Genomic DNA, 21,957 nt, shown 5'->3' with positions numbered 1-21,957 from the left:
TGGGCGAATCTTGCTACCTGGGACATAAGGCAAAGCTGGGAAGATGGAGTTGAGGTGCAGATCAGCATGATCTAATAAAATGGCAAAGCAGACACAGGGACTGAATATCCTAATTGGTATTGAGGTGCACTGGACCACAATGGGGCCCAGCTAACATGACCAGCTAATAATACGTGCCCATAAAAGCTTACAGCAAGTATATCTCCATGCTATGTTTCCTAACACTTTATCATTTATTCTGTTAAAAAACAATTTGCATTTATATAGCTCATTTAACATAGAAAATGCGCAAAGGCACTTCCTAGGAACATTATCAAACTAATTTTAACATCCAAACCACTCAAGGAGATATCTGGACAGGTGACCAAAAACTTAGTCAAAGAGACAGGTTTTATGGAGTGCCTTAAAAAGGACAAAGATTTTGTGAGGCAAAGAGGTTTCCAAGAAGGAATTCCAGAGCTTGGGGCCCAGGCAGCTGAAGTCATGGCTGCCAATGGTGGCACAATTAAAATTGCGGATGCACAATAGGCCAGAATTGAAGCAGTGCAGAGATCTTTTTGGGATTTGGAGCTGGGGCAGTGAGGTCAGGCATGGAGGGCTTTAAAGACAAAAATAAGTATTTGAGATTGAGAAATGTAAAAAACAAAGTTTTGACTGGACCCTTTCATGCCACAGTGATCAAACTTTTGAAAAGAAACTAACACAAACCGCCCATTTCCTTTTCTTCCCCTTACCTTCTGATGGGGTGAAGCATGCCATTGATCCCTAATCTGGCAAACCCATAATTCATTTGGAGATTGCTTTTGCAGATCCGGTCATTGCCACATTCCTTCTGAATATGTACCTGCAAAAATATTTTTATATACAAAGATAGAAAATTAATCAAAAAGTACAAAATGGATTCTGTCTGAAACACTTCATTTAGGTATTCAAGCCAATATACACATTTGTAGATTCTCCCATTGTATTTGGAAGAAGCTCTCTGGTGACTTGGGACTATCCAAAATCAGCATTTCCTCATAAGAGAACCAGACTGGGCTTGTTTCCACTGGAGTTTAGAAGAGTGAGGGGTGATTTGATTGAAGTATACAAGACCCTGAACGGCCTTGACAAGGTGGACATGGAAAGATATTTCCTCTTGTGGGTGAGCCCAGAACTAGGGGGCTTGGTTTTAAAATTAGGGGTCACCCTTTTAGGACAGAGATGAGGAGAAATTTTTTCTCTGAGGGTTGTGTGACTTTTGAACACTCTGACTCAAGGCGGTGGAGGCGGGGTCATTGAATATTTTTAAGGCAGAGGTAAATTGATTCCCTTGACTGACAAGAATCTAAGGGTATCGGAGGTAAATGAGACTGTGGAATTCAAAACACAAGATGATCAGTCATGATTTTATTGAATGGCGGAGGAGGTTCAGGGGGCTGAATGGTCTACTCCTGTTCCTATTTCTTAAGTTCTTATGCTGATGTTTTTTTTCTTTTTAACTCTGGCATCTCCATTGCTGTGAGATTATGTAACTAAGGACACAGCAATGATCAAACAGGAGATTTCTGATCTGTGTGGCTTAGTAATTCCTGGATAAATGTAGATTTTTGACAATATCCTTTTAATCAATGTGGCACTACTAACATTGGCTATATAATATGACCACAATCGTTGTCAGTTTCTTTTACAATTGAAAAATATTGTTTCATGCTTCTCTTGCACTCCCAATCAAGATACATGAAAAATGCCAGTCATTTGATAATTGATTCTTTGCACACTTCCAGGCCCCAAATTCCCCTTTGTTCTCTCAAGCTTCCAATGTATTGTCCTGCACATTCCTTCTCCTCCTCCTTTCTGCTTATTGCCCTTTAGAAATCACTGAACCAGTGACCATATGTCCCCATCTTACCTCTTGTGTGCCAGCATGCTGTTGGAGTACATTCAAAATGGGATAATCATTCATATCGACCATTCTTGAACTAGATTCACTTTTATTAATAATAATGTAACTCAGATGGATAGAAATGGGTTGAAGTTTATCCTCCACATTGTCCTGTAAAAAAACACAGAAGATATTGCAAAGTAATATCAGGACTTCATCATTGTTAAGGAGACTGATATTACATTAAGACTCCTGTTGCTCAGTTAAGCATTTTAATATGGTCTGTGCTGAGTTGTCCAGGCTTAGAAGAATTGAAGTGAAGAACATTGGAATCGGTCTCAGCAAACTGAGGAGAAAAATTAGCCAGAATTTTGTTGGCAGGAAGTTCTTGCAGATGCTAAGATTTTTAAGTACATAATCATGTACAAATACGGTAATGGCTAGAGGATAAAGGCATCTACAATCAAAATTACTTTATCCACATGTAGAAATTTATCAGTAAAATACAATAAGACACAACAGATTAAATAAGATGAGGATATAGTAACAAATAGAATAGAGACAAGACAGTAGGACAAAGGGAAGAACAAAAATTGCAACTAATTAGACTATGATCGATAGGCTAGAGGACAAGTTAAGGATGAACAATAAAGGCAGCGCAGAAGACAAGGGTACAATGTAAATGACATTTCATTGTAAAAAAAAATTGCTTACTAACTCACCAAGGCACAGGGAGGATCAGATTTTGGCTGAACTGAAATGGCCCGAGGAGAACTGGGAAAGGGATCCCAGCAAGAAAACATAGGGAAAGGGGTCCCACAGTCAGAGAACAATGAGAGGTGGATTGCAAGATAGGGAAACAGCAGACAAGGGGCAGAATCTTGTGCCTTCCCCCATGCCGAATTTGGTGGCAGGGCAACATTCAATCAAACAGGACGGTGGGGACCCCACCACCTTCCCCTCTCCACCCCCAATTAAGTTCATGGAGGGCAAGTCCACGGACGGCCTTCCTGCCCCGCTGCCATTAAGGCCCCTGAGCGGATAATTAATGCAATTAATCCAGGGTATTGGATTACCGAGAGATACCAATATCCAGAAAGTTGGGGTGGGGAGGGGGGTGGTGGAGTGGATCGCTGTTAACTCCAATAATTGTATACAAGGGAAGAATGAGTCTGAAGCTGCCTTTTAGCTCATGCAGGTTTATTCTTCAGCCAGGTGAACAGAGTGACAGACTCCCCTGGAGTGTTAAAGCTGTGCCCATTTGTGGGTGAGCCAATGCCAATCACCTGTTTTAACAACGTAATTGTCTTAATGTAATTGCCAGTCAACAAGATAATTGTTATTGGACCTTGACAACGTAGTTGCTGATACATTGAAAGGGCGGAGAGAGACAGGGAGGAGAATCTGGACTTTTGGGAGTGCCTAGAATCTGGGCAGGGTTAGCAGGGATCTCCTGAGCAATTCCCACTTCTACCACTGGCCTCCATCCAATGCTCTGGAGTTTCCTCCTCAAACCTCTTTACCTCTCCATGTTTCTCTTCTTCTTTATAGTTTGACTAAGATTTTGGTCACCTTTTCTGATTTCTGTGAAGTGCCTTGGAATATTTCACTACAGCAGCGCCTATACTTTAAAAGCATTTAGCTGGCTGTAAACATTTTGGGACATGCTGACTTTGTGGAAGGTGCTATGTAAATGCAAATTCTTCTTGTTGTCTGGATCCTGGCATTATTTTAGAGGAAAAGGTTAAGCAATTTATCAATTAAGCTAGACATTTAGAAGTAACCATTTCTAAGCAGAGTTGGGAATTGTGCCTATGTAGTTTACAGCACTTAATGCAATTGTATTTGATGGCTGCATATTTCACTAAAAGAGCAGCAAATGCAGTCCCAGGGAAAAGCAGGAGCATTTTCACACACACACACAATACCTTTTACGCTGTGAAACACACTAAGGACCATGACAAGAATGGAAATGGCTGTTTTATAAAGAGAAATAAAATCAAAGCAACATACAATTTTTTTGAATCAAAACCCCTCTCTGATTTTCAGTTTGGATGAATTTTGAATTGAATGAATTTCAATTGGGAGTTGGTTTTCTTAGGAAAGGTTAACTTGAAGTCTGTATTGTAACAAATGCCACTTCTGAGCCTATCAGGGCTAGACACTTGATATTCAGTGAAAAGAGTATATGAAGAAGTTATTAAAATGACTTCAAGGGAGGTTCACCTTACCATCAATCCCAGGTGGACAGTCTGGCATTTTCCTCTCGGCATTGAATAAAACCCAGAATAAGTGTCACTCTTTGTCTTAACAAATTTAACACGTGGAGAAGTGCGCCTCTCTTTTTCGACCTCCAATGTGTACTCAAGAGCTGTGCGGGAAGAAAAATAGATCAATTTAATGACCTAAAATAACAACTGGCATCTCTGTACAACGCCTCTCGTGCAGCAAAGCGTTTCAAACAACTTAAGGCTGAGTCAACAAAATAATTAGCAGGTGTCAATGAGGAAGAAAAAAATGAAAAGGGAGAGGGCTAAGACAAGACAAAGTCACAGAGAAAGGCTTTGAACAAACACATCACCAAGGTACTAAATAGCAAGCTGCCTATACATGGGGTGGGATTTCCGCCCCCACCCCCCCCACCCGCCACCAGGATCGTTCAGTCCCACCGAACGTGAACAGCCTTTTGGCTGGGCCGCTGAATTTCCCGTGGCGGGTCCCGCCACAACGGGGCCAGAAAGTCCCGGCCATCGTCAACAAACAAACTCTAATGACAAATGGAGATACTCACGATGATAGTAAATGACCGTTCTAATCGCCACATGGTGAACATCTGCTAGAATAGACTGCAGTGTACCTTGTGGAGACAATTACTGAAGCAGACACTGCTTATTCACATCAGACCCTGTGACTTGGGACACAAACATTTTGGCAAACTACTTCAGTACAAACCTTAACTGGCAACCAGTTATTTTTTCAGTGCATTTTTACTCCTGCTTAAAGGGAACTGAATTATTTAAGGGATTTATCTTGAACTTGTGAAACAATATGCAGAATGAATAACTGGCTAGTTCAGATTAATGGTGATGTTATGTTGTTGGCTGCACATGTATTTCTAGAACGCCCCACATCACTCATTACTGCACTACAGTCAGGGGACGAGCAACAATGGCCCAGACCTTCTGGTCAGTGTGGGAGAGGGAGTGTCTGACTCTGGCTGTAATTTAGTCTGCCCATTTAGCATTTTACACTTGAGTCTGCACCTTCCCATACTGGCTCCAGCAGATATAGAGGGACGCACAGAGTCGAGGGTCAATTTTTAGGCATAATTCCAGCACAGTCACATTCCCCTTTCTTGTCATGAACTGCCCATTAAGATCTGTCTTCAGTTCATTGACTTACATTGTTTAAATGGAACTGTCAACTTCAAACTGCACAGCCTCAATCCACTGAGAGTGATAACCCTCCTTTCAGCCCCCACCAACAGCCTTCTCCCCCCTCCCTCACCCCCGACAGCCTTCTCCCCCCTCCCTCACCTCCCCCAACAGTGTTCTCGCCCTTCCCTCACCTCTTTGACAATGTTCTCCCCTTCCCTCGCCCTTGACAATGTTCTCCCCCTCCATCCTCCCCCCCGACACTGTTCTCCCCCTTACCTCACCCCTTCGCCAGTGTTCTCCTCTCCCCCTCACCCTCCCCCACCCATGAAAAAGCTCATGCACCCACTCCTCCCTCCACCTCCGTCACTCTGTCAATGCTGATTTTTCCAAAATCAGCCGAGCTGAAGCCATGGATCCCAGAAGATAAGTCCGGAGAGGGGGTGTGAGAGGGGATGAACACTGTCCGGTTTGGTTGGAGGTGGGTGGGTGAACACTGTCGAGTAGGGTGGAGGGGATAGTGGGGGAGCGAACATTGTTCAGGATGGGTGTGTGAACACTGTTGCAGGTGGAGTGCTTTGACACTCCAGCTGATTTACTTGGCGTTTCACTGGTTTTATACCAAGTAAATCCATGTAAAAACCAGGGTAAGAATAGTGCAAACAGCCCAAGTCTCTGTGGTTCTGGCAATCTGATCTCACTGTCATTGGAACCAAGGAGGAATCTGGGCAGGATAAAACCGACAGTCGGAGCTCTAAACTTCCTACGTGAGTACCGCTGATGGGCACACATTGGGATTTCCTCAGGGTCAGGAATGCGCTTCAGCAATGTAAGTTGAGTCGGAGCCCTCTCTCCATGTTGGAATATTTGGGCCAGTGTATCTCTCCACAGTACATGGTGAGATCTATAAAATACACTCAATCAGAAGCTCCTGTATCTTTATCTAAAAGTGCAGTTATTTCAAACTTCTGGGGACCACAAGACGTAACAGGTAACTAGAAAAATTAAGCCAATATTTTGATTGTTATTAATTTTGAACAGTTCTAGATCTTGATCATAGCTTCTGTAGAGTAAACGTTATCAGAAGCGCCTGATACTGATGTAACTATTCTGCAAGGTTACATAACTAAGTAACAGAGATCTGGAGGGAAGGAAAAGTCCAGCCTCCAGTAGAGTTAGATTTGCATTGAGATGTAAAAAAAAAATAATGATTTTATGAACTACAGTCTTAGGGAAACAGTCAAACCCTAAAAAACCCCAGCTAGACCTCAAAAACAAGACAAAACATGGCGGCAGCGTACACTGAATAAAAAACCCAGAAAAAAGCCAAGAAAAGACTGCAGATCTGACAGACCTACAGATCCTTGGAACAATAAAAAGAAATTTGATTGAAGACTCATCTGTAAACTTGGAGCTTTGAGGGTGTAGCAGGTGCAAGCTGAGGCCAGACCTGGAATCCGGACAGCAGTGAGCACAGACCTGAATCTACAAGTCAGACTACTGAAGCAGCAGCAGACCCAGAGCCTAGGACAAGCATGGAGCCTACATTGCTACTCTCAGAACCATTCTGAAGCGCTGAAGGCTCGCAACAGGCTCAGTATCCGGACAACTGAAGAAAGAGATTTCCGGATATTGAACAGCTTCAGGTTTTCACAAAAAGGAACAAAAGGATCAGGCCAGTATTTTATGCAGCTGGAGCTATTGCCCGATGAAGTAATGGTAAGACAGGGGGTTGATGAGGCTTCAAGCTCTTATGATGAAGTGCTCCAGGCTGCGAATTTCAGTGTTCAAAAAAATATATACTCATCAAACGAGCAAAATTTAAATAGCAGAAACAAAAACCAGGTGAATGCATAGGCAAACAGAAAGCTGCTACTACAAGATCCTGAGAGATGGCCGCATTGTAGTTCGGGTCCTGTATGAAACTGTTTCAGATCTCTTGCAAATGAGAGAAGATCTAACTCTCACTAAGGCAGTACAAAGCGCATGACAGAGTTCAGAAAGCAAAATAGAGCGATTTTTCATGGAGAAAGTGATGTCCCTTGGAAACAAATGAGCGAGGCCATTCAAAACACTGGACAGAAAAGAGAAAGCATATTAAAGCAGAAGCCTGCAAAATCAGGGAAAAGCATGCCAACTGCCATCTTGAAACGCTTGCAGTGTTGCAGGAAAACCCTGCACAAGTGGAAGGAATGCCAGCAGGGGGAGCAGAGTGCCGCAATTGTGGAAAATTAGGACATTTTAAAGTCGCTTTACCCAGAAGAGAGGCAGAGAGCCAACCTGGTTGAAGAACGCACAGGAGACAGCGAGGTTATGAAGAGAGCGCAGGGCTCAGGGCCTACATTTATCCAGAAGAGAGGCAGAAAGTGAACCTGGTTGATGAACACACAGGAGAGTCAGCTGCTTCAGCTCTAGATCTAGAATGTCGGGTTTGAAAAAAAAATGAGGAGTGACATTGGTTGGTTGGTGAGAAACTGCTGTTAGGGAGTGCCTTAAAATATCTGTAAATTAGAAAAGTGTATTATCTTTAAAGAAGTAGCTACTTTGATTTAAGGAAGAAACAGTAGGGATGGGGGATGAAAGAGGAGATAGAAATTAAGATAAAAAAGAAAAAGTGTGCTTATAAAAGGTGTCAGGTAGAAAATACAACTGAGAACCAAGTGGAATACAGAAGGTTCAGAGGGGAGGTGAAGAAGCAAATAAGAGAAGCAAAGAGGGATTTATGAGAAAAGACTAGCAGCCAACATAAAGGGAAATCCCAAAGTCTTCTATTGGCACGTAAATAGTAAGAGGGTGATGAAAGGAAGAGTAGGGCTGATTAGAGACTAAAAAGGGGACTTGCAAATGGAGACAGGAGGCATGGCTGAGGCTTCAAGTGAACACTTTACATCTGTCTTTACCAAGGAAGGAGATGCTACTGACGCCATGGTAACTGAGCAGGAAACTCTGTCACTAGAAAGGTTCAAAATTGATAAGGAGGGAAGTGTTGGATAAACTGTCGTTGCTTAAGGTTGACAGGGCACCAGGACCAGATGGGATGCATCCAAGGATATTGAAGGAAGTAAATGTGGAAATTGCAGGGGCACTGTCCATAATCTTTCAGTCTTCCCGAGATTCAAGGGAGGTGCCAGGGGACTGGAGAATTGCATACATTACGCCCTTGTTCCAAAAAGGTTGTAAAGATAAGCCCAGCAATTACAGATCGATCAGTTTAACTTCTGTGGTGGAGAAACTTCTAGAGACAATTAGTAGTCACATGGAAAAACATGGAGTTGATTAAGAAGAGCCTGCATGGATTTCTAAAGGGGAAATTGTGTTTAACTAACTTGCTGGAGCTTTTTGAAGAGGTAACAGATGGGGGTAGATGAGGGTAATACTGTTGATGTGTTGTACATGGACTTTCAAAATGCATTCGATACAGTGCCACACAACAGACTTGAGAGAAAAGTTATGGCTCATGGAATAAAAGGGACAGTAGCAATACGGATACAAAATTGGTTGATTAATGGGAAATGGAATGTAATGGTCAATGGATATTTTTCGGGGTGGAAGAAGGTTTGTAGGTTTGTAGTGGAGTTCCCCACGTCGGCATTGGGACCCTTGCTTTTCCTGATACATATTAATAATCTAGATCTTGGTGTGCAGAGTACAATTTCAACGTTTGTGGATGATACAAAACTTGGAAGCATTGTAAACTGTGAGGAGGACAGTATAGAACTTCAAAAGGACATAGTTGGTGGAGTGGTCAGATAGGTGACAGATGAAGTTCAATATAGAGAAGTGTGAGCTGATTCATTTTGGTAGGAAGAACATGGAGAGACAATATAAAATAAGGGGTACAATTCTTAAGGGTGTGCAGGAGCAGAGGGACCTGGGTGCACATGTGCATAGATCATTGAAGGTGGCAGGACAGGTGGAGAGAGAGCAGTTAATAAAGCATACAGTATCCTAGGCTTTATTAATACAGGCATTGAGTACAAGAGCAGGGAGATTATGCTGAGCTTATATAAGACGCTGGTTAGACCTCAGCTGGAGTATTGTGTACACTTCAGGGTGCCACGCTATAGGAAGGATGTGAACGCACAGGAGAGAGTGTAGAAGAGGTTTACAAGAATGGTTCCAGGGATAAGAAACTTCAGTTATGAAGATAGATTGGGAAGGTTGGGACTGTTCTCCTTGGAAAGGAGAAGGCCAAGAGGAGATTTGGTAGAAGTGTTCAAAATCATGAGGGGGGCTAGATAGGGAGAAACTGTTTCTGCTCGTAAAAGGATTGGGAATGAGAGGACACAGATTTAATGTGATTTGCACAAGGATCAAGTGTGATGCGAGAAAAAACTTTTTCACACAGCGAGTGATTCGGGTCCGGAATGTACTGCCTGGAAGTGTGGTGGAGGCAAGTTCAATCAAGATATTCAAGAGGGCATTAGGTGATTATTTAAATAGAAACAATAGGCAGGGGTATGGGGAAAAAGCAGGAGAATGGCACTAATTCATGATGCTCATTTGGAGATCCGGTGCAGACACAATGGGCTGAATGGCCTCCTTCTACGCCATAACAATTCTGTGATTCTGTGAAGTTGTCTGCCAATCTAAAACACAAGCAGCCCACAAGCAAAAAGAGAAAATAACAAGGCCAAACCAAGCACAAGTAGAAGAGCCACAGAAGAAAGAAATAACCTCCTTAGGGGCGCTAATGAAACAGAAGGAGAAATATGCCATGTACTCACACATGGTCCCTCGAGGAAAAAATATGACCGAGTGAGAGCAGTCCTCAAAATTCTACAGGAAGCAGGTCTGACATTGAATGAGAAACATGAATTTGCAAAACCAATGATTAAATTCCTAGGACACATGGTGCAAGCTTCAGGAATAACGGGCGACTTACAGAATACCAAGGTGGTTAGAGTTCCCACAGCAGAGGAACATCACAGAGTTGCAAAGATTCTGTGGGATGGTCAACCAAGTAGGCATGTTCCTACCAAATCTGGCAGAAGTTAATTAACCGTTGAGACAAGGTCAACAGTGGTGCTGGAATGTGGACCAGCAAAATGCTTTTGAGTAGATCAATAACCTTCTAATTTCACCAGAAATTCTAGTGCACTAAAATCCATAATTGCCAAGAATAGTGGCAGCAGATGTATTGTCTACAGGTTTGGGTGCAGTTTTGTTTCAAGTTCAAGGCGACAGAAAAAGAATACGTGTTTATTATGCCTCAAGGTCGCTCACAGGCACTGATAAAAGGTATGAAACTATTGAGAAAGAAGCATGGCAGCCATATGGGCATGCGAGAAGTTCTCTGATAAGGCGATGGGGTTAAGGGTTGAAATTGAAACTAACCACAAGCCGTATGAGGTATGATACGGTGACCAAGTATGTTCAAGGGAAATACCAGACAACAGCAAATGCACTGTCAAGAATATCAGTGGAAGGAGTCAAACTAAAAGATTTGCATTTCATTGAGGAAATGGAAGCATATATTTCACTCATTACCAAACCAGCTACTGAGAAGAGACAAGAGATTAAACATGCACAGCAGCAAGTTGATGAATGCATCCAAATAAGAGTAATGCCAGAGAGGATGGCCAGATAATACTCCAAAACAACCCAGCACTATGCCAGTGCTTTAGACAGAGAAGGCATCTCACAATCACTGATGATTGCTATGTTTTTAAATGACAGTCTAGTCATCCCTAAAACACTTTGATTCGAAATTCTGCAAAAAATACATCAAAGTCACTTGGGGATAGCAAAACTCTGAGCAAAAGCCCAGCAGTCAGTCTGGTGGCCAGGCAGTAATCATTCTATAGAAAAACTAATCTTGAATTGTCTAACATATTCAGTGAATAGCCAACAGCAGCACGAACCCACAGGCACCGTCCACTTTTCCATCGAGGGCACGGGAACACCGGAGAATGCCTTTAAACTCAAATAAATCCAAAGTATTTATCATTGTCATTGATTAATATTCCAGATAGTTTGAAGTAAACAGAATGCCCCTATCGTGATGCTGTGCAGTCATTCAATCACTGAAGAAATTTTTCGTGACACATAGCCTCCCAGACATTGTAGTGTCAGTGAATGATCCTCAGTTTGCTAACAAATTATTCCACAACTTTGTGCAGGAATACGGTTTCATGCATGTGACTAGCTCACCTAGATACCCTCAACTGAATGGAGAAACAAAACGAGGAGTTTGAACAGTCAAGGAATTGATAAAAAAAATGAAGATATTAACTTAGCCCTTCTCAAATGCAGAACCTCATTGCTACATAACGGGTTCTCACCATCAGAATTGCTGATGGGAAGGTGGTTGTGAACGCAACTTCCAGTTCTACAACAAAAACTACAACCTAATGTTACCTCAGATGATCATGAGACAGTTAAAAAGTGGGAGGAGCAACAAAGACGCAATCAAGCTCGAAACTTCAACTTCAGACACAGAGCAGGAGAGTTAAAATTGTTACAGCCGAGGGAGAGAGTATGGATATGAGACCGACAGAAAGAAGGTATAATAATACAAAGAGCTCCACAGCCAAGACCTTATAGAATCAAAACTGACCATGGAAATATAAGGAGGAACTGAAAAGCCTTGATATCCTTGGAAAGGAAGCCAATAAAAACTTGGGCTTATTATTCAGATCTCGATGGAGACAAGGAACCAGAAACAAGACAAAGCTCTACAGCCATCCAGGAGAAGGACAGTCGTATCGAATGAAGAGAGTGCGCAGATAGTCCTCGATCTCAGAATGAGATCAGGTAGATTGGTCAAGGCACCTCAGAGACTAATCCTGTGAAGCCTGAGACTTTGGAGTTGGGGATGGGTGAGGGGGACGTGGGGAAGATGTATAGTTAAAAGCAAAATACTGCGGATGCTAGGAATCTGAAACAAAAACAAAAATAGCTAGAAAAACTCAGCAGGTCTGACAGCATCTGCGGAGAGGAATACAGTTAACGTTGAGTCCATATGATTCTTCATCAGAACTAATGAAAAATAGAAATGAGGTGAAATATAAGCTGGTTGAGGGGGGTGGGACAGCTAGAGCTGGATGGAGGACCAGTGAGAGGTGGAGGCAAAGAAGAGATTGCCAAAGATGTCATCTTTGGCAATCTCTTCTTTGCCTCCACCTATCACTGGCCCTCTATCCAGCTCTACCTGTCCCACCCCCCTCAACCAGCTTATATTTCACTGCAAGATATATAGCGTTGGGATAAAAAGACTTGGGGGTCTGTGGGGGCAGGGAAAGATGTAGAGTAAAGGGTTAACATCAGAAGCATCTGATACTCATGTAAACTACTGATGTAACTATGATGCAAGCTTACATGACCATGTAACAGACATCTGGAGGGAAGGAAAAGTACAACCTTGTGTAGAGTTACTGAGATGTGCATAGAACTGTAAATAAATAATGATCTTACAAACTACAACTTTCTTAAAGAAACAGTCAAACGCTAAGGAACCCCATCTAGACCCCAAACATAAGACAAAACAGTTTCAACTTTCAGATGCTTAAGACCATGAAAATGATCTAGATCCAAAGACCAAAATGCATCAGCCATCATCCTACAAGTTTACATGTACTGCCTTGTAAACAGCAGCTCACGAACTGGTGGTACTTACTAATGTTGCGATTGTACTTTTTATTTCCAGTGCTCACGATGTACAAGAAGCAAACCTTCACTGTGATACTAAATGAAAGAACACAGGCAAGATTTTTACAGAAATGTTTCACTCACTTTAAAATGGATCTGTAATTCAAAGCTTTACGTTATTGTAGTTATTTATCCTGCATTTTGAAGATATCTGGTCAAAAAGGAAAAGCTTTTGCCCAGAAGGCACTCATTTCATTCCTAATATAACAGCTTACATTGTTGCAAGAAGTTAATATATTTGCTGACTCCAAAACAGATCAATCTTCGGATTGCATAAATCTTAAACACTTGGCATTAAAAACATGCCCAGCCTCTCCTCTCTCCCTCCCAGGTTAACGTATACTTTAGCTCCATTTTTTGGGTCCTAACCTTTCTCTTATCTCGAGATGGAAATACAGCATTGTCCTTGGACTTTTGAACAAAGGGAAAGAAGAACTCCAGAAGGAATCTATGGATGGCACACAATCTAATGGCTTTCTGAATAGCATGGACTATTATTGACTTCTTCATCATGATTCTCTATGCTCCTACATTTAAGTTATCATTAAACATTAGCATGAAAAATAAATGGTATTGGGAATATAACGGATGTGTTATTACAATATAGTAGTTTATTTTCTGTAAAGTTGCTCACAGAGATACGTCTCCTTGGACAACACTCAGTTCGATTAGTGGTGTGATCAGGTACTCTTAAACTGTAAAGCAGGATTTTACATGAATGCCAGGATGAGGGAGAGACAGAGGTCTTTCATCCCTTCTCAAAACCATTTGTATTCGCTTGGACAGCATAATATTTTATTGGAAGCTGGTGATCCACTGACGTTAGGGTCCAAAATCCTTGCAACTATATACCCTGGGTAAAGTTTCTCCTTTTCCTGTCTGTTGAGCCCACTCTGACTCCAGCAGATCTCCCTTACCTCACTAATCCTGTAACAGGGTTCCCCTCCCTCTCTCTCTCTCTCTACATCCTCTCTTACAAACAATATACAGCAGTCCTTGCTGGTGTTTATGCTCCACTCGAGCCTCCTCCCATCTTTCCTCATCTAAATCTCCCATTGTACCACCTATTCCTTTCTCTCTAGTGTTTGTCTAGCTTTCCCTTAAATGAATCTATACTATTCACTTCATCCACTCCCTGTGATAGCGAGTTCCACATTCCTACCATTCTTTGGGTAAAGAAGTTTCTTCTGAATTCCCGATTGGATTTCTCGGTGACTATCTAATATTGATGGCCTCTCGTTATGCTCTTCCTCACAAGAGGAAACATCTCTCTGTATCCACTCTATCAAAACCTGTCATCATTGACAGGTCACCCCTGGCCTTCTTTGTTCAAGAAAAAAAGACCCAGCCTGTCAATCTTTCCCTGATATGTGTACCCATGCATTTCTGGTATCATTCTTGTAAATCTTTTTCTAAGAACAAGGTCTCCCTTTGCACCTGACAGGGCTCAGGGTCAGGGAGGAAGAAAACAAAAATAGGAGAAGGAAGTTGTCCAGGAGAGTAGTCAGAACAGTGAAGTTTGAAGCAATAATGAAGAAAGGAAAGTAGTGTGGGTTGTCTGAGCCAGCAGTTGAGCCAGAGAACTGGTGGAGGGGCTGTCTGGACAAGGGGAACTTTGAGAAGACCCAAGAGCCCACTGATGAAGAGGGAGAGCAAGTTAAAGTCTGGAGTCATTGTAGCAGGAGGCCAAGCTCAGAGAAATTTGAGGACAGACTTGAGCACTAGGCCAAGGAGCAATATGACAGATAATATGTAGCAGGAAACATTGAGAAAAATACACCCATGACCAACACAATATCATATTTACTAGTTCTATGCTATCCATTGCCTATTTACATCACTCAAGTGGGCAGAAACTCAAGTTTCGTACAATTAAAACCTTAAGAGAGGAGGATGGGACTGTAATGCAACCATGGCAGTGATGGAAACAGTGCTGCTTACATGTTTAGTAATGCCATCTGCAGGAATTCAGTAATACTGCAGCTACACAATGCAACACTAAGGATTGGAGAAACACTTGTACCCCCAAGCAGTGTGATTAATTAAATACACAGCCTTCTTCTAGTCTTGCTCTGGATCTCTTTGTTTGTTATTCTCTATCAATTTTCAGTCTCTTCACACGCCCCCAACTCCATTCCCAATTGATAACTGGTATCTATTATACTCTAGAAAGCCAGTTGGTGAAGGATGATACTGGAGTCAATCTTCACTCAGTCCGAGATTTATTCACAGATTGAAACATCACAATCAGTGTCAGCAAGTGTCTCCTTATGTGTGCTCAAGTAAAAACCCAAATCAATGCCCTCCACCTGCTCATAATTAAACACAATTTATATACAATTAACTACATAATCCACAAATTACCTCTGTGGCAACAGAGGAAAAAAAATGAAGTGATAAAAAAGCTTGTCACTCCTCAGTGGAGTATAAGATTGGCTGGCTCTATGCAACTGAGAATGAATTTTCTCATGTAATATCACTGATTATTCAGTTTGGTGGTGTAGACAGGGAACTAGGACTGAGCTCGACCAAAATCGTCGCCCTTGGGAGTCACAGCGCTGGCAAATGGAGAGGAAATTATCATCCTTTCTGTACAGGTTATTTAGTTGCTGCAGAACTTAGACTTTTTAGTGAGATATTTTCTCTATCTTTTCAACAGTATTCCTACTGAGGCCTTTGCCAAGGTAGAACTGTAATGAGTTAAGATATATAGAATAACACTACAGAGTGGCCCTCCCTGGCTTTTGTTGAAGTGTTTCCACACAACAACATGATTGGAATCCGAAATGCATGGGATTCTCCAACTGGCGTTACTTTAATGCCAGCAATCAACCATTTATAATAGAGTCATGTTTTTTTTTGGAAAATATAAGCTATTGTGTGAAGCTCAGGCATATTACAGCTATAACATGTTACAGCGCCAAGACCCTTTGCTAAAATGTTATTGATGGCTGTGAATGAACACATTGTCAGTTAGCAAAAATAATAAAGAATTTCAGAAAAAATAACCAAGATTTCAAATGCTTACCAGGACTTTATGGTGCAGATGCTGGGATCGATGATTTTGGGGCGCACAGTGAAACTGTTACTAATATTAATAACTGGTCGAGATCTGGAAATAGATACATGCCATTAGTTTCTGCAATTTCACCACTTATATCAATGTGCTCCAGATTCTTTTATCTTGCTGGAATGATTGTCCTGAGTGCTATTTTTCTGACACTTCGTAGACTCAAAATATTGGAAAAGTAACATGAGCTTAATTTCTTTAAAATATATCATGTGTGCGGGAACCTCCTACAAAACCTACTTCTTTTTTCACATTTTTGTCAAATTTTCCTGTCAAACTTTTTCCATGATAAATTCCCGTGTCCACATTTATAATGGAAACTGCCTATGTAAACTTGTCATGCAGTAATTACACCCTTCTGTCACTGGTAGTGCTATAGTGCCTCAACTGTATATCTCTCCCAGTTTCTCAGCCTGTATTGTAAGGAAACTATTATGCTACAGCCAATTCTATTTTTCTGCTTCTCATTTTTCACATTTTGTTATTAACTATTAATAACATAAAATCAAAGTGACACAGAGAAGTAAGGTTGGAATGTATGACTTTAAAATGGGGACTGAAGCATGTCTGCATGCCCTGGTTCAATTATCCATGGTATTCTAACCCCACTGAGTTTAATTCATATAGCAATCCTGCCCTCACATCTTACTCTAGTGAAGGTCATACCTCAGTAAAATGACTCGGTCGGATAATGTTCCGATTAAAACGTCAGGGTAATCGTTCTTATCGACATCAATCCCTCCATTGATTGAATAGCCAAATGTCTTGATATGATCAGATTTTCCTAGGTCTGCTCCATCGATGATCTAGAAAATGAAAGTGAACTCAGAATTTATTGTTCCAATGGAACATTGTTAATTTGAAAGGTTAATAACAAAAAAAAAAATCACATCCCACATGAAATCTCTTTCGCCCATCACATGACTTAATTTTGAATCACAATATGCAATTTGTATATAATGGTGATTTTGGTGAGACAAATAGTTTTTAATCATCCCAGATATTTTAATATTCATTTGGCATAGTAAAATCTTTTATGAGCCATAGAAAAAGGAGACTGGGTTGGTTTTTAAACCTAAATTGGATTTGAACATAAGTGTCAGAAGTGAAAAGGGGAGTAATAACATAACGTACCACCTAATCCATCTAAAACAAGTGGCTTTATTTAAAGGGGAATGCTTTTACGACAAAGTGTTTAGTAAACTTGAGGAGCTACATGAGGTAGGTTTGAATTTCATCACCGTCATGTTGTGAGATGGTGAACTAAAATATTTTCTTAATATTTTCTTTCCTGATGACGTAGCTCCGTGAAGTGCTGGCAACTGTCCGAGCCATCATGTCAAACTTACAAAAAGAAAAACGCTTAATAAAATGCATACTAAAAGATGGAAGAGTTTCCGTGGAAACATCACCACACTTTGTGTGGCAGCGGGCACAGAATCTGCCACAGACTGAAAATTCACAGTTGATCAAGACAGCAGTTGTGAGATTGCGTTTTCTGAGCAGTGTGTTCTCTTATCTATTCTAGATTGAAATCCTTTGCTGAATGTTTCCTGAGAAACATTCTTTCTTTCTCAGAAACATGCAACCAAAATTGATCAAAGGCTTAGCTTTAAAACAATGATTCCTGAAAATGTAGTTATGTTGGTAGGTTGCTAATCACAGAGAAAAACAGGCACTCTGCCAGTTTTTGTTAGAAATTTTACCCTAAGTTCTAAAGGCACCATTGATGCATCAACGTGTTAGCCAATTCCTACTTGTGAATCAGCAGGTCATGGGTCCAAGTCCCACTCCAGAGACTTGTGCACAGAATTTGAGGCTGACAACTCCAATGACGAGGTACTGCATTGTTGGAGGTGCTGTATTTCATATAAGACATTAAATTGAGACCCCGTCTGCCCTCTCACGTGAACATAAAAGATCCCAAGCTACTATTTCAAAGAAGAGGAGGGCAGTTAACCCATTTCCCGACCAACATTTATTTAGAACCATAGAACACTACAGCACAGAAAACAGGCCATTCGGCCCTTCTAGTCTGTGCCAAAATATTATTCCGCTAGTCCCATTGACCTGTACCTAGTCCATAACCCTCCAGACCTCTCCCATCCATGTATCTATCTAATTTATTCTTAAAACTTAAGAGTGAGCCTGCATTTACCACGTCAGATGGTAGCTCGTTCCACACTCTCACCACTCTCTGAGTGAAGAAGTTCCCCCTAAAACTTTCCCCTTTCACCCTAAAACCATGTCCTCTCGTGTTTATTTCTCCTAATCTAAGTGGAAGGAGCCTACTCGCATCTACTCTGTCTATACCCCTCACAATTTTGTAAACTTCTATCAAATTTCCCCTCATTGTTCTACGCTCCAAGGAATAGAGTCCTAACCTGTTTAATCTTTCCCTGTAACTCAACTCCTTAAGACCCGGCAACATCCTAGTAAATCTTCTTTGCACTCTCTCAATCAACATTACTGAAAAGCTATTATCTGGATATTATCACATTGCTGTTTGTGGGAGCCTGCAGTGTGCAATTGAATATGTCATTGACAGAATGAGTATTTTCTTACTGTCCATGATCAATGTGTTTTTGTATGTGATGTGTATTTCTTACCCTCAGAGTGACTGTTCCAATTTAAATAATTCCAGCATCAAGCATTTTGAGAGTTTAAAAATAAAAGGTTATTTATTATCACACATTTGCCCCAGATGTTTTACTCACTTGACTAACCCATACCATCACTCTCACAAAAATTAGATACAGATGAAGAGAAAAACAATATGGTTAGAAAGTACAACTGGCTCATTGTCCCTTTCGTGGCAGGCCTGTAGTTTCTTAGATGAGTTGGTGCTTCTGGTTGAAGTGAAGGTCTTGTAAGCAGAGGTTTCTCAGTAAACTGCAAGGCTTCTTATTGTTGGATTTCTAGGAGGTTTGTTCTCAGGTGAACTTGAACTTGGAACAGGCTACCTTTTCCCACCTTCAAGGTATTACTGTTTATTACCTTGGCTGCTTAGTTGACTGAAGCTAGTTTGATAGGGTCTCTCTCTCTGCAGAGTTGATTTCTTGATGTTTTAAAAGCAGGCAAGAAACATGGCTGCCTCACCCATGTGACCTGTTACAAGTCCAAAGTCCGTTTCCAAATATGGTGGTCAGGTCGATAAACATCCTGGCCGGAATCTTCTGGTCGGCATGCTGGGGCGGGCCTCACTTGTCGACACATAAAATGACGTACGGTGATGTCGGGTGTGCGTCCCGATATCTGTGTGTGTCATTCAGGTCTTCAGTTCGGCTGGCGCACACTGGAGTTGGCTGCACGCCCGCCGAACTGTCAAAGGCCTATTAAGGCCTTTTAAATAGCAATTAAAAGAATTAACATAGCTGCCTATCCAACCTTAAGGCTGGCGGGCAGGCGAAGAGCCCAGGCGGCCTTTGCATTTATCATGGAATCTCATTCACGGGCGGGATGAGGTTTCATGAAGGCTTTATAAATCAAATAAATTTTTATTAAAAATCAGTGACATGTCCCAGCTCGTGTGACACTTGTCACATAAGGGGACATGTCTGAATATTTTTTTTTCTTTATTTCAAATAATAATAATCAAATTAATCTCCCAGAGGCAGCTCTGTGCCTCGAAGATTTTTGCGCTCTTTCAACACATGCATGAAAGAGCGCAGACAGTGACTCTCCCTCCTCCCTCGCCTGCACAGGGAGAGCTCAGCGCTGCCGGGTGCTTGCCCATGTAAAATGGCTGCGTGCAGCCAATTGCAGACGGTGATTGGCTGTGCTCCTGCCCCTGCCCGCTCCCGCTCAGCCCCTCCGAGGGGGAGAAAATTCTCCCCCCTATGTCGTCAACTGACCCTTTGAAATTTACCCAATATGAGTTTGGATGAGGTACCATTATGGGAGGTCAGTGGGGACTCAATCACATTCATCTAACACACATTGAGTTTTGATGTGTCTTTTGTCCATACTGAACCAGGGAGATGAGTCAGCTAGAATGCTATGGTCCTTTTGTTGACGCTCCATCCTTAAACAAAGGGATGTGTGAATTTCCTGAATGGCTGTGAATGTCTATATTTAATTAGATATTTGCTTGTGTCTCAGGATTGGAGCTGATACTGCCAAAAGTCAAATGGTATGCAGTGGCCATTTTAACAGTCTGTATTTGTTCAAAATTTTAAAGTATTGTCTGAAATTTCATAATATACTGGAACATGACAACAGCCACTTTCCTACAACAGTGACTACATCTCAAAAGTACTTCGTTGGCTGTAACCTATGTTCATCAATGTTGTATAAGTGCTTTCTTTCTTTAGTCAACAGGGGTCACATCCATACTATTCCCTTCTGAAGGCACTGACCCCTTAAGTAGGGTATGCTCTCTCTGACAGCTATGCCAAGAAAAGGTTTAAAAGAGGTTATGATGGATTTTGATCAGGTGAATAGAGAAAGACTGTTGCCCTCTGGAGACTGAATGGGTGATGCAGCATTAATTTAAAATAGACACCATGAGAGTGATGAGAGGACTTAAGAAAAAATGTTATCCTGCAGAGATCAAATCACCTCCCTCCCCTGAAGAATCCATCGAGAAAGCAGATGCACTGGACAGATATTGACACAAGATGCCCAGACACCTAAAGACTTCATGAATCAAAGGAACTCTATGGGCTGAATTTTCTGGTTGGGTGGAGAAGAGAAAAGAGGTGGAGCAGGAGTGGGCGCGGGCCCAATCACCGCCTGCGATCAGGTGTGCACCGCTACTTTACACGGGCAGACCAATTAAGGCCCACCCAGCATAATGTGCGACTCCCGAGGATAGTGGGAGTGGGCGGGTGGTGGTGGGGGAGGGCATTGTCCGCCGGGCCCAATGGCGACCCAGTGGCCTGTTTATCTGAAGCACTGGCAGCCTTTGCAAGGCTGCTCACAATGGCAAGTGGAAGGGCTCACCAGAGGGCTTCTGGTGAACAGGCCAGTCCGGAGGGTAGGGCTGCGGGTCAGTGTGCCCCTCGTTTCTCAGGTGATTGCCTTGCTGCCCGCCTCGAGGAGGTGGCAGCACGGCGGGAGGTGCTGGTTCCGCAAGATGGGAGGAGGAGGAGCCCCCCCCCGCCATGACAAAACGTGCCTGGGAGGAGGTGGCGGAGGTGGTGAGCTCCCGCGACGTGGTGCGGTGCACCTGAGTCCAGTGTCGCAAGCGCTTCAACGGCTTGTTGCGCTCTGGCAGAGTGAGTACCATGTTGGCATTGGGCATTTAATCCAGCAGGTCGGCTTACCCTGCCTGCTGCCTCCCCCATTTTCCAAGTCTGAGTGTAATGACTGCATTGAATCATTGACGGCATTTGTCCTTTGCTGGGTGGGCCAGCAGATATTCCCCATGCTGAGGTCACCCTGAGAGTGTGATGAAGAGATGTGTTTTGCCCCCGCAGCATGTGTTACACTGAGTCCCACATGACTGGTTTGGGGGCAGCCTGAAGGAGCTGTACCTAGGCGCAGTGCTTGAACTGCAGGGCATGTCCAAGTCAGGGTGATGAGATGCTGGGAGGGAAGCTTCAAGGTGGTGTAGCAACGAACCATCCGCTGCGCTCTGCGATCCATGTGCTTGCGCCTCCTTGCTATGGAAGGAATTACCGTGTGGTTCCTAATGTGATGTAGGCAGCATGTGGCCAAGGGAGCGGTGGGGGTTGAGGGTTGGGGGGGTGGGGTGCGGTGGGGGACAGGCCTAGCATCTTTGTGAGTGGTCGGCAGCAGCAGAGAGGCGCCTTGCGCCAAGGTCCACTGGTATCGGTGAGGCTGGGGTGCCACGGCCAGGTATTTATGCCCAACAGTGAGGTCAGCATTGTTCTCCCAACAGCCAAAGCACTGCTGAACATTAATTGATTTAATTTTGCTACATGGCTTGACCATTGGTTATGGAAGAATGAGCGCATAATGATCCGGGGAGCAGGGATACACTTTGTTATTGTCTCCACGTTAACTGACCCAATGTTCTTGTTCTTCCTTTCAGC

The 21,957-nt window shown here is 42.5% G+C and overlaps 1 protein-coding gene across 1 annotated transcript in view; it reads right to left on the bottom strand.

Moving 5' to 3' along the window:
- itga3b (integrin, alpha 3b) overlaps positions 1 to 21,957 on the bottom strand; it is a 160,908-nt gene that overhangs the window by 30,423 nt on the left and 108,528 nt on the right. The window contains exons 9-14 of the mRNA XM_078529632.1: positions 16,625 to 16,764; positions 15,917 to 16,000; positions 12,857 to 12,924; positions 4,096 to 4,235; positions 1,892 to 2,035; positions 735 to 844 (exon numbers count right to left, since the gene is read on the bottom strand). Coding sequence (XP_078385758.1) covers positions 735 to 844; positions 1,892 to 2,035; positions 4,096 to 4,235; positions 12,857 to 12,924; positions 15,917 to 16,000; positions 16,625 to 16,764 — 686 coding nt within the window. The remainder of the gene's footprint in view (positions 1 to 734; positions 845 to 1,891; positions 2,036 to 4,095; positions 4,236 to 12,856; positions 12,925 to 15,916; positions 16,001 to 16,624; positions 16,765 to 21,957) is intronic.

This window comes from Cetorhinus maximus, chromosome 25 (assembly GCF_964194155.1).
Source record: "Cetorhinus maximus chromosome 25, sCetMax3.hap1.1, whole genome shotgun sequence".
Taxonomy (NCBI): domain Eukaryota; kingdom Metazoa; phylum Chordata; class Chondrichthyes; order Lamniformes; family Cetorhinidae; genus Cetorhinus; species Cetorhinus maximus.
Note: the sequence above shows the minus strand (reverse complement) of the source record. Positions and strands in the feature narration are given on the sequence as shown.